General features: G+C 34.5%; 1 protein-coding gene and 3 non-coding genes across 4 annotated transcripts; 3 read left to right on the plus strand and 1 right to left on the minus strand.

The window, feature by feature from the left end:
- The first annotated feature begins 4,928 nt into the window (after positions 1-4,928).
- Positions 4,929-5,025, plus strand: LOC112940571 (small nucleolar RNA snoR1). The gene has a single exon (XR_003244908.1). It is a non-coding gene; the product is annotated as a small nucleolar RNA snoR1 (small nucleolar RNA).
- A 109-nt stretch (positions 5,026-5,134) lies between these two features.
- On the plus strand, positions 5,135-5,267 carry LOC112940585 (small nucleolar RNA snoR77). Its single transcript, XR_003244924.1, has one exon. It is a non-coding gene; the product is annotated as a small nucleolar RNA snoR77 (small nucleolar RNA).
- Positions 5,268-5,348: 81 nt separating this feature from the next.
- On the plus strand, positions 5,349-5,456 carry LOC112940557 (small nucleolar RNA Z103). The gene has a single exon (XR_003244895.1). It is a non-coding gene; the product is annotated as a small nucleolar RNA Z103 (small nucleolar RNA).
- Positions 5,457-13,427: 7,971 nt separating this feature from the next.
- Positions 13,428-15,029, minus strand: LOC138340333 (uncharacterized). The gene is made up of 2 exons (XM_069292048.1): positions 14,881-15,029; positions 13,428-14,778 (listed from the first exon to the last, which is right to left on the minus strand). Exons 1-2 carry the CDS (start codon positions 15,027-15,029, stop codon positions 13,428-13,430), a joined length of 1,500 nt encoding a protein of 499 aa, XP_069148149.1.
- Between the last annotated feature and the right edge of the window lie 509 nt (positions 15,030-15,538).

Below are 15,538 nucleotides of genomic sequence, written 5' to 3' on the forward strand. Positions count from 1 at the left end.
AAAAATAGGATCGCGCGAAGCGCGATTTAATTAACTAGTTAAAGAATATTTTTCAAAATTCTATCCTTCAAAATTTCTGACGTTATTTATAATCCGTATCTGACTATCACCATTTAAATATATTTTTATTCTTATAACCAAATAAACCTTCCATAAAAAAAGTTTTAAAAAAATTGAAAAGCGTTTTAAGTTTTAAGATATTTTTATTTCATTCAACCCTTACCATCTTTACTTCCTGTCCTCAAAAGGTTTGTTTTTGGAAAATATTTTAGATTTTTATTTTTATTTTATTTGGCCTAAGTCATCTGCAGCCCCTTAAAGTTGTCCACATAATTCACTTAGACACCTGAACTAGGACTTATACCTATTGAACACCTAAATTATCAAGAAATGTGCCTATTAAACACAAAACGCTGATGTGGCAAAATAAGTGTATCTCACTGCTGCTGAGCGCGTGAATACTTTTTTTTAATTTTTTTTTAAAATATTAATACCTACTTTGTTGACACTTGGCATGCATTGACTAAATATATATAAAAAAATAATTTAATTAAACATAAATCTTTTAAATCATTAAAAAAAAAACTCACACTCATCTTCCTTCAACCCACCATTTAAACTACCATCCATTCAATTCCCCCAAAATCCCTTATTTTTCCATCCAAAAACAACATGAAGAAATCACTTCTCTTAGCAGCCTCTGTTTCTGCTGCCCACCGCCACCGTCTCTTCTGTATCCGAAGTTCGAATTTCTCTTCACAAGGACGATAATTTGAAGAAAAATGAAGATTGTTCAAAATCGGTGAAAGCATCAACCTACCATTTTAAAAACTTCAAATTTCTCTGTCTTTTGTTATGATTCATTTTTTTTTCATTTTATGTAAATAAAATACCTGTTGAATTTTCAAGAAGAAGAAAAAATGGACCATTTGAGAAATAGCATATAACGAAGAAAATGAAAGAGGACAACATTTGGTGGATGAATTCGGAATGAGATGGGGTTAGGCATTTTTTTTTTGTTATGCAAAGAAATGGTGATTGTGGAACAACAGAGAAGAAGAAGAGAAGAAGATGAAGAAAAAAGCGCAGTAAGTTAGATGGGGTGGGGGTTAGGTGGGGGTGAGGGTGGGGAGAAAGATTTTTTTTTATCAATTTAATTTTTTATATATTATTAAAGGAAGGAAAATATTCTTTATCTTTTAAAATTAAAATTATGGGCCCATATGCCACGTGTCGTAGTTCTATTCGTAATTTTTGTCAAGATAAGGAGTGTGCATTACACGCACAATATTTGTAAAGGTAATTGTTATTTTATGTTTGATAGGTAAATATTTATTAATATTAAAGTGTCTAATTGGTAAGAGTCTCAGTTGAGGTGTCTAAATGAATTATGCGGACAACTTTAAGGGGCTATCGATGACTTAGGCCATTTTATTTTTACTTTTACATCATCCCCAACAAGTTCATCCCCTCCCCTCCACCTTCGTCATTTTGAAAACACGTTATTTTTATGTCATTTGCACCCCCACCACCCTACTTAAGCCATCTCCATCAATTTTTATATTATTTTAAAAAAAGTTCTTAGAAAATGTTTCAATTTTTTTTTTTTATTTTTAAAAAAATAGCATGTTTTGGAAAATATTTCAAATTTAATTATTTTTTTTTCCAACTCGCCTAGTTCCCCCCTCGCGATCCCATCAAACAATTTCAAAAAATTGTTTTTGAAATAAAACTTTCCTTGGTCAAGTTAAGGGTCGAAAGTTTGGGTTAGGTTTTGGGACAAATCTAAGAGTCAGATTTTGAAACGGTTATTGGAATCTTGTCCTAGTTTGAATATTAGATCAATTATAGATGTTGATTTTTTTATCCGAAATAATTTTTAAAGAGTATTTTTTAGTATCAAGTCAAAAATACGCAATATTTTTGAAAAATATTTTTAAATCATCAAACAAACACGAGAAAATAAGTTAGAAATTTACCTGTTTTTCAAAAAAAATCCTTCATACCAAAATTGAATCTATCAAAAGGTCTTAATCTATGCCACAAACTTATGTTCCAAAATCGAATATAATCTGATGCCCGAAAAGAATCACAACATGTAATATTAACAAGACACCCAAATTAAGGCAGCACTTTTGAGCTCAAATTTACCTCAAACAAATTCAAATCACAAACCCAAGTGGCCACACTCCCAACAATTACATGGGACTTCGAACCACTCAAATTAGAGCTCAAATAATAGATAAACCGTCATTTGAATCAGGGTCTTAAAGCTGAAATTTTTAGGTATAAATACTAAATATTGGTCACTAAAAATAAACTCTAGTTGCTAAATTTCTAATATTTGGTCGTTAATAATTTGCACTAGATATCAGCACTTTATCTGGTTTGCTCCAACTCTAAATTCTTCGAAAGGGTGCTTGGTATTCAGTCAAAAACCCGTGTGTGCAAACAAAGTATTGTACCCTATTGAATTGGGGATTCCAAACTCAACAGAACCATCAAAACTTCCTTCCGAATTTGTTTCGACAAAAAGTGGGTCCCATACACTAGTATCATTTAAGATAAAAATCACAAGAAGACTCAAAATGAGATCAAAAGCCTAGGGAACCGCATGAAAAGATTGTTTTAGATCAAACTCGACAATCCAAAACTACTCGTGCTGACAAAATTTTAAATGTTGACCAAAGTTAACCTTTGACTTAAAATTCAAAGTTAAAATGCCTAACGACACAAACTCATACCAGAAGTCTTGGACCTTAACCAACCATGTCCTAGACAAACATGACCCTTTATGGAGCTGATGAAACCGTCATAATTGCATTCATAGGTCATCTTCCTAAACTTTTAACTGAAATCAACCATTCATGTTTCAACGGCTCTAAAATATGAGAACTTACACAAATCCAAACAAATGACTTGATGACTGAAATCAACCGTTCAAGTTTCAAAGGCTCTAAAATATGAAAACTTACACAAAATTCAAACGAATGACCCACGACCAATCTATCAGTCTCAGCAAGTCGTAAATGACTTGTGATCATTCCAGAAAATCTCTAAACGATGAAAAGATTGGAAAACAAAGAAAATGATACGGATGGTTATTACAATTACAGAGTTCAAATGAGCATTTTTCCCCTTAATTTTTTATGTCTAGCTAAAAATTGTTCAACAAGCATAACCGCAATTACAACCGCAACAATTCTTTGGATCATATATTGATTTTTTTTCCTGAATATTATTAAATAAAAAAATGACCTACCTAATTACTAAATTATTGTTGTGTTTTTTAAAATTATTGTGTTATGTAGTGTTTTGTTATCTTGTATTTAAATTATTATGTTATGTATTGTACTTTAAATTAAAATTTTCATCATATCATTTAAATTATGTGCTTTCTTCGTAGTGAAAATTGATAGCCATATCAAATTATATTACTTAAAGTTCAAAAATTTAAAAATATGTATTATTAATTCGGAAAAAAAGTATCAATTAAATAATATATTTTTAAAATGTTATTTTACATGTAATATTAATATTAGAAATTTAATAAATATTCTTATATAACAAATAATATGTTAATTACACAATAAAATCATAACAATATAATATTTAAAAAGTGAAATACATTGTATGGATAATTCTCCAATTTTGGAAAAATTACGATTCAATACTTTATGATTGGAGAGTAGGAAGTAAATCAGAGAGTTGGAGAAAACACTCTCTCTAAATATCGAGAGTATAGAGTAAAATAGAGAGGGGTTTGAGAACTATTATTCATGTTCTCTATATTATTTTTAATAATTTAAATATTGTCTATATTGTATAACCAATATTTATAATTAATATATTCTAAATTATATATACTCAGTAATTCATTCTTTAGTACACGTAATAATTTTTTAATACAATATTTTTATATATTATCTTTAAGATTACATTAATTTATAATTTTTATTAAGAGGTTCTTTAGAAAAATATTTAAGATATAAGGTAGTTTTATTATAATTTATATTTGTATTAAAAACATAACCATCACAAAATGAAAAGTCCACTGCTAAATGAGTGATTAAATTAAAAATATCTAAAAATATATTATTGATCAGTTCGCTACTTATATCATGAGTTAATAATTTTTTTAATTTAATTTAATTTGAATAATTATAATTCAAATTTTTATTAAGTGTAAATAAATATAGTCTAACTTAACCTAAATACATCCCTAAACTTGTTACCATGGATGAAATATACTCTTGAAAGCAAAAGTAACAATTACGCCAAATTCAAAAGATATTTTCATTACTTATTTCTATTTTTTCTAATATATTTTACCAAATAACTCTAACGATTTAAAAAATACATTTATCGTAAAATCTTGACCTATATACATACGACTTTATTGGAATGGTTTTGGACGGAAAAAACCTACCTGCACCAGGTGTATACATCAAATTAATGTAATTTCTATTATTATGTAATTTAACAAAGTAAAATACTTGATAATTACTTAAAGCTAATATAAATTTAAACAAATGATATACATACATACATATATATATATATATATATATATATCTAATATAAATTTAAACAAATGATATACATACATACATACATATATATATATATATATATGTATCATTTGTTTAAATTTATATTAAATTTAAGTAATTATCCTTTTGGGCTCACATTCGAAGCCTCAAGTCCACTCAAAATCTATAAGTAAAACATTTACACGGAACAAAGAAAACTCCAAGCCCTAATTTGCTGCAGCTATTTAGCAACCACTGTTGTCTCCTTCCCCAATCCAATCCAAATTTTCTTTTGATTTTGGAATCGCAGCTTATTTTTTCAATTTGTTATATTTTTGAGGCACTATAAATGTTTTTTTTAGCTTTTTGTTTGTTGGTTGTGGATGAATTGTTAGGGGCAAAGATGGCGGTGCTTTTTTATTTCTGACACCTCTTGTATGAGAAGAGCCTTGAAAACGTTCTTCCATGAGCACATTAAGCAAACCTCTGAGCCCCTCATATATTTTTTTTTCAATTTCAAATCACAAGAACATATAGTTTTCAAACTATATCTGTTTTTTCCTTTGTTGTTTTGCGTTCTGTAAATTTTTTAGTGGAAATTCAGGCAGCCCCCTTTTCTATAATTGATTGGAAGGGAGGTGTTAATCTGCTCGTAAATTGAATTTGTTTATGCTCTTCAGATTTGCTTAGATATATTAATATCTTTGAAGCTGGTCCAGTAAGCTTAAGCACAATTTCGATAATTGATTTTATTATCAGATTAATAATACATGGGTATAATATGATTGATTATGAATAATTTGAATGATTTAGGTTATGGATGTGATGAATATTTCCCCAGATAATCGAAGCTGAAATAACTGAGCGCTTTATAATGTATTTTCTCCTCTTGTGGGAAAATCCAAGCCAGATATTCTGATCCATATACTTTTAATATGATTATTTACGTTGTATGCATGTTTAGTGCTTGTTAAAATGCATCAATGATGTGCCATCAATGCTTATATACAATGATCTGATATGATTTGTATATTCTATTTTTGCTTCGTAATTTAGCTCTGTTTGAATGAGATTTAGAGATATTTTCATTGTTTAATTAATAGAAGTATGTATCACTTCTGAATTTATCCTCTTAATGCAAATTATGTCTTGCATGTTGAATACCTTTAATCATTTTGACATGGTCGACTGAAATGTACCACTTGAGAAGACAAAAAAAGTCGAGAAAATTGGTGAATCCCTTAACTAACGGATTCGCTCAAATTCAGTAGGAATACTCAACAAAGCATACTGTGATATATCATAAAAATGAGGCTTGTACTTGGAATCTCACACGGAGCTATGCTCAAACTCATCCTTGTTGATTACAAAGACTATAAGACATAGATGTCTCCAAAAATATCTAAGTTTCATGAGCTATCTTCTTTTGCTTTTTCCACTATATCTATTGAGTTTGAACTGTTTCGTAAGTTGGTGAAGGAAGCCACAACTTTTATTGTGTTATTAGGTTATACACTCTCCCTTTAAAAAAGAAAGACTTAGTTTGACTTGGAACGAAGTTTAAGAAATGAAAGAAGACTTTTGAGGCTTGTGGTTCTAAATTAAAGTTATGTCAAATGTATTAAAATATTTTTTAATCTTGTAGTTTTAAGCATGTCACGTGGAAAGTTAAAATTAAATTGTTGCCAATAAAGAAAAGGGATCATTCTGTTTTAAACAGACTAAAAAGGAAATGTGTACGTTAAGAATATTGTCAATCTTGCTAGTATGATCGAGGGTATTTGACATCCTAGATAGGATAGTGTCATTTTGTTATCAGGTGAGTCCAACGTCATACATTTAGGTGTTGAGTTTATTCGGGGTAGGGCATTGGTGTTGACTATTGTATCTAGGAATTCAAGGCAGTGCTAGCGGACATAGGTCCAGTCAAACTAGTCATGGAGAACGTACAAACTCTTTTGGTTTTTCAAAGTAAGGTTTAGGTCCTCGAGATTTCTGATTGTGATCGAGTTTGGGCACAAGACAAGGTATTTCCCTAAACGTGCCTCTTTTAGTATTTAATCGAGGTTAGAGATTTTTTCAGCGCTATGTCATTTCAGTAATTCGTACAGTGCTAGATGTGGTACAAAGGCTAGCTCAAGGCATTGCTCATGGTGGTTCTTAGGTTAGTGGTGATAACATAGTATGCCATGTTATACCGGTAGATCCTAGGTAGATGTCTCTAATGCAGTGATCACATGTATAGTCTCAGTTTGCAATCGTCTCACTACAATGTTATTTTGTTCCAAGTCTACCTACTCATGTGTCTACTTATTTTGTTGTTTTGATTTTGTGTGCGAGACCCTTGTAGTAAATACTACATGTTTGGTACAGAGATTAATGACGAATGGATTAATAATGTAGGCATAAATAATACATGGAATAGTATTATAGTGGCTAGGAGTGCAAGGGTTAGTTTTTATTAACTGTTTGGTTCATTACATCCCACTTAATCTTGTCTTTGGATTAAAAATTTTCAAAAAGATTCTTTTCAATTATACCCTTGAATCATTATTATTTTATGTAATTGGGCCAATGTAAATATATGTCGGACAATATTAAATTTTTGTGGCCTTCTAACTAGATAAAAAAATAATAATTTGTCACCATATTTGTTGTTTTTTCACTTGAATAATTTGAGGGTAAATAATTGTTTTCTTCATATATTAATCGGTCAAAAAACACTAATTTTCAATTTTTAAAAGATAGATCGTCTACTTTAAAATTAAAAGGATAGTAACAATAGGAAAATTGAATAAAACATTTATATTTAGAAATAAAAATTGCAAGTTGTAGTTTTTATCTCTATATGATTATATAAATTGTTCAAAATACAAATAATTAAAAACTACATATATATCAACAAATAATACATTCAATTATGATCACAAACGTTAGATCTGTTAATATGGGTCAGGCCCGTTGGGTCTAGCCTAACTCCGATTCGATAGGGCTAAAGAAAAAAGTTTTTTTAGCCCGACTTGAATAAGTCTGTCGATTTGTTGGATTTAAAAAATATGGATAAGGCTGGCCCGTGAGCCAAATAAAAATTAACTAAATGAATAAATAGAGTATTAAAATAACAAGATTCTAAACTCAAAATCAGTTTAAAGTTTGGATAATTATTATTTAAGTACAAATTATATTTATAAAATATGTATTACATAACACAAAAAATTCCTAAAATTTCTAGTAATCACTACATAGGTCGTAAGCTTATGGAATATTTTCATAGTTTTTGTGTTTTATTATTATCATTGGAAAACAATTAGGTTTATATTTTTATTTATTTATTTATGTTTTTACTTGAAATCAAACTTAATAAATATTGTAATGATAACTTTATCTGTGGGTTTGATCAATAAATAGTAACACTAACACCAAGTAATATTATCTTCTCGATATTTATGATAATATTTTTAAATTATAATTTAATTTTAAAAAAATATAAAAAATATATTTTTACGTAAAGAGGGTTGACCAAGCAAGCCCGTACTCCACGTATTTGTGGGCTGAGCAGATCATTTTTCGGCCCACAGCAAAAATGGACTAGCCCGGCCTAACCCGTCAAATTTCAAAGCTTGTATCGGTAAACGAAATTGGATGTGTCAGCTCTGTCACGACACAAAAGTCACGAGTCGTGATGGCACCTATGTTCCCAACCAATAGGTAAGCCAACGAACATATTTAACAAACTTAACTAACTAATTAGTGAAAAGACCACAATTAACAAAATCTCCAACACTGAGTTCCTTATAAGTACAAATGCGAAAAACTGAAAGAAATACTACCCAAGAGTTGGTGTCATAAGTGCAAGATCTTCTAGAATACAATGCAAGTCTGAAACTAAAATGACAAATCTAACATAAGGGATATCCTGTCTGAATACTGAATAGCAGAATACGTAAAAGATAGAGGGATATGTGGGCCACGGAACAACCAAGCAGCTCACCACAACTCCAAGACACTCACAAACTCAGACTCAAACTTCTCCTCGAGATGTGCTCCTACTCGGAATCGAATCTGCACCACAAATAGTGCAACAAATGTAGTATGAGCACAAAACCACGTGTACCCAGTATGTCTCATTGACCGACAACGAAGAAGTAGTGACGGGAGTTTATATAAGAAAATAAATTCTTAACTTATACAAGTATATATATATATATACACCTACTATTTTAGTTTTACCAATAAAGGAAATCAACATAAAGTACTTTTCAAACACCAAACGAAACATATAATCATCAAGAATGAATGATGTGATGAAATGATGCAATAAGATACCATGTAATGATATGTCTTAGACTACCCAGTACTCACTCAACCGTATATACATGATACTCCTCGGAAATACATCGAGAGCTCATGACCCATGGGGGACTCGCAAGGTCCATATACCGACACGGACGATCTCTACGTGTCTGGGTGGACGATCTCAACGCACCATCATAATATCAACAATTTCCGCAAGGACGGTCTCCACGTGCCCAAATTACAATCTTAACATCTTATCATCCCCAGCACGGACAATCTCCACGTGCCCATCTTATACTTAATCTCATGTCAATGCATGTATACAATATTATTTCAAAATAAAGGGATGATGATGCATCTCACTCAATCAATATCGACATAATACACAACCACCTCCATTATCACAACTATACGGGTGTAAAAAAATAATAAAACACAATCACACAAAAATTTCAAGTCAATAATATATCATCCAATGCCCATATGCTTTGGAAAATTCTCAAATTACAATCCACATTTTATAGTAGAAACTTTCCGTTTTATAACACCGATACTCGTACCAATGCCCGTCACACCATTGATACGAGACACCCATCTTTCACCCTTACCCCTTTGTCTATTTTCATTTTTAATCTTTATTTAGGAAAACGTCCTTCAACAAGTCTAAAAAGTCTTAACATACCTTAGATGCCGAACTTGTGCCATGAATCTTTTAAGATTTTTTTCTTTCCTTTTCGCAAGGTTTGAGAATGTTCCCAATCTACCAATTATGCAATATTTGTAAGTAAGCAATTTTTGTAAACATTCAAATTATTATATGTCTATCATAGACGCTAAAACTCACTCATATTTCCAACCAAACTCCAAATCTTGATATACAGTGGTATGCCAAATTTTTCATACTTGCTAAATTGCAAGCCAAGAACTTAACTCTAACCTCTTCAAATGGACTAAAATTCAATGTTAGATCATATAAACTAACACCTAATAATTAATTACCTATCTCAATATATCAAACTTAAATCTTTATTTGATAAATAAAAAAAACATCTTAAAAATATCAACAGTGAAGTGCACTGTTAACACGACCTTTGTTTCTTTTTCTCTTTTTTTTCAATATGTTATGTACTATATCTAATTCTAATAGAAAACATACCAAATGCCAATCATTGGCATTGTTGCCTAATGATTGGCTTATAAGTTTGTCCCCCATTATTGATAAATATTACCTCCATAAGAAATAATTTAAACCCTTGATAGATGTACTTCAACCTCACATCAATAATATAATAACGATAACAATTCTATTAACCCTTATTCAAGTTTGCAATTCTATTCAACAGAAATTTGTAAAAATAATAATCTTGATAGATTTCTTTTTCCTTACCTGAATGACAGTTCTTCTCGGACGCCTAGGTATTGACTATTGAGTGAGCAGTTATCACTATTTCTGCTTCCGTCAAATTATGATATATGAATTTTTAACTCCTCTAACTTATTTTAATACATGGGATAAATATTAAAGGTAGTGCATGAGTTATGGACTTAGCCCACTAACTATTAACTTATTATTTATTTAATAAAAGTTTCATCAATTGGGTATTCATAGTTATGAATAGTTTAAAAATACCCCTTTAAATTTTCAAAAGGAGTCAAACTAGTCCCAGTTCTCAAAACGACCAAGCGGGTCGTTACATCACCTACCACTTAAACAAACGTTCGTCCCCGAACGGGAAAAAAAAAGAGCTAACCTGAACGCTCAAAAAGATGAGGATATTTACTCCTCATGTATGACTCTGTCTCCCATGTAGCCTCCTCTACTGGACGATGCTTCCACTGAACCTTTACTGAAGCAACCTCCTTGGACCTTAGCTTCCGAATTTGCCTATCCAAAATGGTGATCGGCTCTTCCTCAAAAGTTATATTCTGATCAAGTAACACTGAATCCTATTGAATCACATGATCACCACCCTGATGATACTTCTTAAGCATAGAAATATGAAATACAAGATGGACACTTGACAAACCAGGTGGCAAAGCCAACTGATACGCCACCTCACCAATATGCTCAACAATCTCGAAAGGACCAATATACCTTGGGCTCAAATTGCCCTTCTTTCCAAACCTCATTACACCCTTCATGGGTGAAACCTTCAATAAAATCCTCTCTCCAACCATAAACTCTAAATCACGAATCTTTCGATCTGCATAACTATTTTGCCTACTCTGAGCCATGAGAATTCTATCTTGGATCAACTTGACCTTGTCCAAGGACTCCCTCAACAAATCTGTACCCCATGCTCTAACCTCAAATGCATCAAACCAGCCAATTGGAGATCGACATCTCCTACCATACAGAGCCTCAAATGGTGCCATCTCAATGCTCGAATGATAACTATTTTTGTAAAGCAAACTCCGCTAAAGGCAAGAACTGATCCCACTGACCACCAAAGTCAATCACACACGCCCACAACATGTACTCAAGAACCTGAATAGTCCGCTCAGACTGACCATCAGTCTGAGGGTGAAAGGCTGTACTAAGATCCACCCGAGTGCCCAACTCTTTCTGCATAGACCGCCAGAAATGAAATGTAAATTGGGTGCCATGATCTGAAATAATAGATATATGAACCCCATGCAACCGAAATACCTCCCAAATATAAGTCTTGGCTAACCTTTCTGAGTTATAGGTAGTCTGAACTGGTACAAAGTGTGCAGACTTAGTCAGTCGATCCACAATGACCCATATAGCATCGAGCTTACCCAAGGTATGTGGCAACCCTAACACATAGTCCATAGCAATGCGCTCCCACTTCCACTCAGGTATGGGCATCCTCTGAGTCATACCTCCGGGCTTTTGGTGTTCATACTTCACTTGTTGACAATTCAAACATCGAGATACAAAATCTACTATGTCCCTCTTCATACGACACCACCAATAGTGTTGCTTCAAGTCACGATACATCTAAGTAGCCCTTGGATGAATAGAGTACCTCGAACTATGGGCCTCCTCCATGATCAATCTAGTCAAATCACCTGTCCGAGGAACACAGATACGACCTTTAATCCTCAAAACTCCCTCACTATTCAGAATTGAAGCCTTGGCTTCTCCTTTTAACACCTTCTCTCTAATCTTACATAACTCACCATCATCAAACTATTGAGCCCGAATCTGTTCCAACAAGGATGACCTAGCCTCCATATAAGCCAACACCTTACGAGAATCTGAAATATCAAGTTTCACAAAGCTATTGGCCAAGGATTGGATATCCCTAGATAAAGGGCGCTCGTCAACCTATAACATGGCTAGACTACCCATACTTACCGCCTTTCGACTTAAGGCATCTGCTACAACATTTGCCTTGCCTGGATATAAAGAATAGTCATGTCGTAGTCCTTAAGAAACTCCAACCATCTCCGCTGCCTCAAATTCAGATCCCTCTGATTGAATATATATTGGAGGCTACGATGATCCGTTAACACCTTACAATGCACACCATAAAGATAATGCCTCCAAATCTTCAATGCAAACACAATAGCCGCCAACTCTAAATCAGAATAGGGTAGTTCTTCTCATGAACTTTCAACTGCCTCGAAGCATAAGCTATCACCTTTCCCTTCTGCATCAATACACAACCCAGACCAATTTGAGAAGCATCACAATATACAACAAAACCCTCTCTCTCCACGGGTAGGGTCTAAATCGGAGATATAGTCAATAAAGTCTTGAGTTTTTGGAAACTAATCTCACACTTGTCAGACCATTAAAAAGTCACTTCCTTCTGTGTCAATCTAGTTAATGGTGATGCAATAGATGAGAAAGCTTCTACAAACCGTCTATAATAACCATCAATGCCTAAGAAACTCCGAATCTCAGTAACTGAAGCAGGTCTGACCCAATCTCTAACTGCCTCAATTTTCTTAGGATCCACCATGATACCCTCCTTGGACACTACATGTCCTAAGAATTCTACCAAACTAAGCCAAAACTCACACTTTGAAAACTTTGCATAAAGCTTTTTCTCCTTTAGAATCCCAAGCACAATCCTCAAATGATGCTCATGTTCCTCCTTACTGTGTGAGTATATCAATATATCATCAATGAATACAATAACAAAGGAATCCAAATATGGTTTGAACACTCCATTCATCAAGTCCATAAAAGTTACAGGGGCATTAGTCAATCCAAAAGACATTACCAAAAACTCGTAATGGCCATAACGTGTTCGAAAAGCTGTCTTAGGGATATCATCCGCCCTAATCTTCAGCTGATGATATCCAGATCTCAAATCAATCTTGGAGAAAACTGAAGCACCCTGCAACTGATCAAATAAGTCATCAATACGAGGTATCGGGTACTTATTTCTGATGGTTACCTTGTTCAACTGTCGATAGTCAATACACATACGCGTAGATCCATCTTTCTTCTTCACAAATAACACTGTAGTATCCCAAGGAGATACACTCGGTCTAATAAAACCTTTGCTTAACAAATCCTGTAACTGCTCCTTCAACTCTTTCAATTCAGTCGGTGCCATACGATAAGGAGGAATGGAAATAGGTTGAGTGTTTGGCTCCACGTCAATACAGAAATAAAAATCACGATCTGGTGGAAGACCTGGCAAATCGGTCGGAAATACTTCTGAAAAATTCACTCACTACTGGAATAGACTCAAGCATAGGAGTCTCAATACTAGTATCTCGAATGTGGGCCAAGTAAGCAAAACATCCTCTCTGTACCAACTGACGAGCCTTAAGGAATGATATCACACCCTTAGAAGGGTGACTAAGAGAACCTCTCCATTCTACTATAGGAATTCCAGGCATAGCTAAAGTGATGGTCTTGGCATGACAATTTAAAATTGCGTGGTAAGAAGATAACCAATCCATACCAAGAATCACATCAAAATCTATCATATAAAGGACTTTTAAATCTGCATGAGGGTCATAACCCATCAAAGTAACAGTACATAATCGATACACCCGATCTACAATTACAAAATCCCCGACAGGAGTAGAAAAACGTATCAGCAAATCAAGAGACTCACACAATATATCTAGACTAGGAGCAAAATATGTGGACACATAAGAATAAGTAGATCCCGGATCAAATAATACAGTAGTTGAGCGATGACAAACCGGAATAATAGGTGTGATAACAGCATCTGAGGCTTCAGCCTCTGGCCTACCTGGAAAAGCATAACAGTGAGAACAACCTCCATCAGATTGTGAACCTTCACGACCATTACCTCGACCAGAAGGAGAACCACCAATACCTGAATGAGAACCACCTCTACCATTCTGTGCACCACCCCTAGCTGGAGGTTGTGCAGCCTTTGAAGTCGAAGCCTGAGAACCCTGATGTAAGCCACAACGTCTGGTCCTAGGGCAGTCTCTCACAAAGTGTCCCATATCACCACACTCAAAACAGCCCCCACGAGACGCAGGCTGATGAGAGGAACCTGAATGACCGAAATGACCTCCACAAACTACAGGTCTAGAAGATGAACCCTGCGAAGTATGTACAGAGCTCGAAGAGTTATGCCCAGCGTAACCAGCCTCAGACGCTGGTATAGCAGCATGTATAGGTCTGCTGGACTGAGGGTGATAACCTCTGCCCAAGTAACCCCGACTCCTAGGCGGAGCACCACCATAATCACCTGAATAATGAGTCCTCTTGCCCTCTCGCTGCTCAAATCCCTCACGCCGAATCATCTCCAACTCCTTAGCAGCATCTGCCACTTTCTGGAATGGAACACCAGAAGTAGCAACCTGAGAAACTCCTAGATGGATCGGAATTATCAGCCCCTTAACAAACCTTCTCACTCTCTCAGCCTCTGTGGGAAGTATCATCAAAGCATGCCTAGCCAAGGCATGAAATTTACCCTCACACTCTGCAACTGACATACCATTTTGCTGCAAACCCTCAAATTTGACCCTCTTGCGCTCCCTCTCACAGCGTGGAACAAATTTGGATAGAAATACCTAAGTAAACTGAGTCCTGGATAGTGGATGGGATCCAACTGGACTACTACTAATATAATCCCTCCACCACTTCTTAGTAGAGCCAGTCATCTGAAACGTTGTGTAGTCAACTCCATGAGACTCCACTAATCCAAGATTATGCAACCTCTCATGACAACTAACTATAATTTCATATGCATCCTCAGCTAAGTCACCAGTATAAGTAGAAGGATTCATTAGTCTGACTTCCCAAACATCTTTAGCTCATCAATAGTCATAGAAGGCCTGTTCACCAAATGTAATGTCATATATGGGAACTCCATACTATCCAAACGAGGAGCTACAGCGGCAGCTGGCTGAGCCTTGGGAGTCTGAGAATCTGGAGCAACTATCGGATCTAGAGTTTGACCTCCAACACGGGTCTGTGAGCCATCATAAGTGACAGGAAAAGCTCCTGCCTGAGTTATCCCCTCTAGGAGTCCTAACATACGAGCCAAGGAATCTTGAAGCACTGGGTGACAATAGTACTGGGTGGAGCCTGAGCTGGCCCATCCCCCTCGACACGATCGTGGACATCCCCATGAATAACCTCTGCATCAGGAGGTACAGTCCTATCACGACCCTTGGTAGCTATTGGTACTTGACCATCCGTAGGTGCTGCAATACGGCCCCTATCCCGACCTTGAGCTCGTCCCTTACCTCTACCTTAGATAGTGTTCCCAGAAGCAAGCGCAGGAATAGGATCT

This window comes from Solanum lycopersicum, chromosome 12, assembly GCF_036512215.1.
Source record: "Solanum lycopersicum chromosome 12, SLM_r2.1".
NCBI lineage: Eukaryota > Viridiplantae > Streptophyta > Magnoliopsida > Solanales > Solanaceae > Solanum > Solanum lycopersicum.

Coding starts and splice junctions, on each gene's coding strand:
- LOC138340333 (XM_069292048.1), bottom strand. CDS start 15,029: ATGAATCCTTCTACTTATACTGGTGACTTAGCTGAGGATGCATATGAA. Junction 14,779..14,880: donor ACTGGCTCTACTAAGAAGTG/GTGGAGGGATTA, acceptor ACGCTGTGAGAG/GGAGCGCAAGAGGGTCAAAT.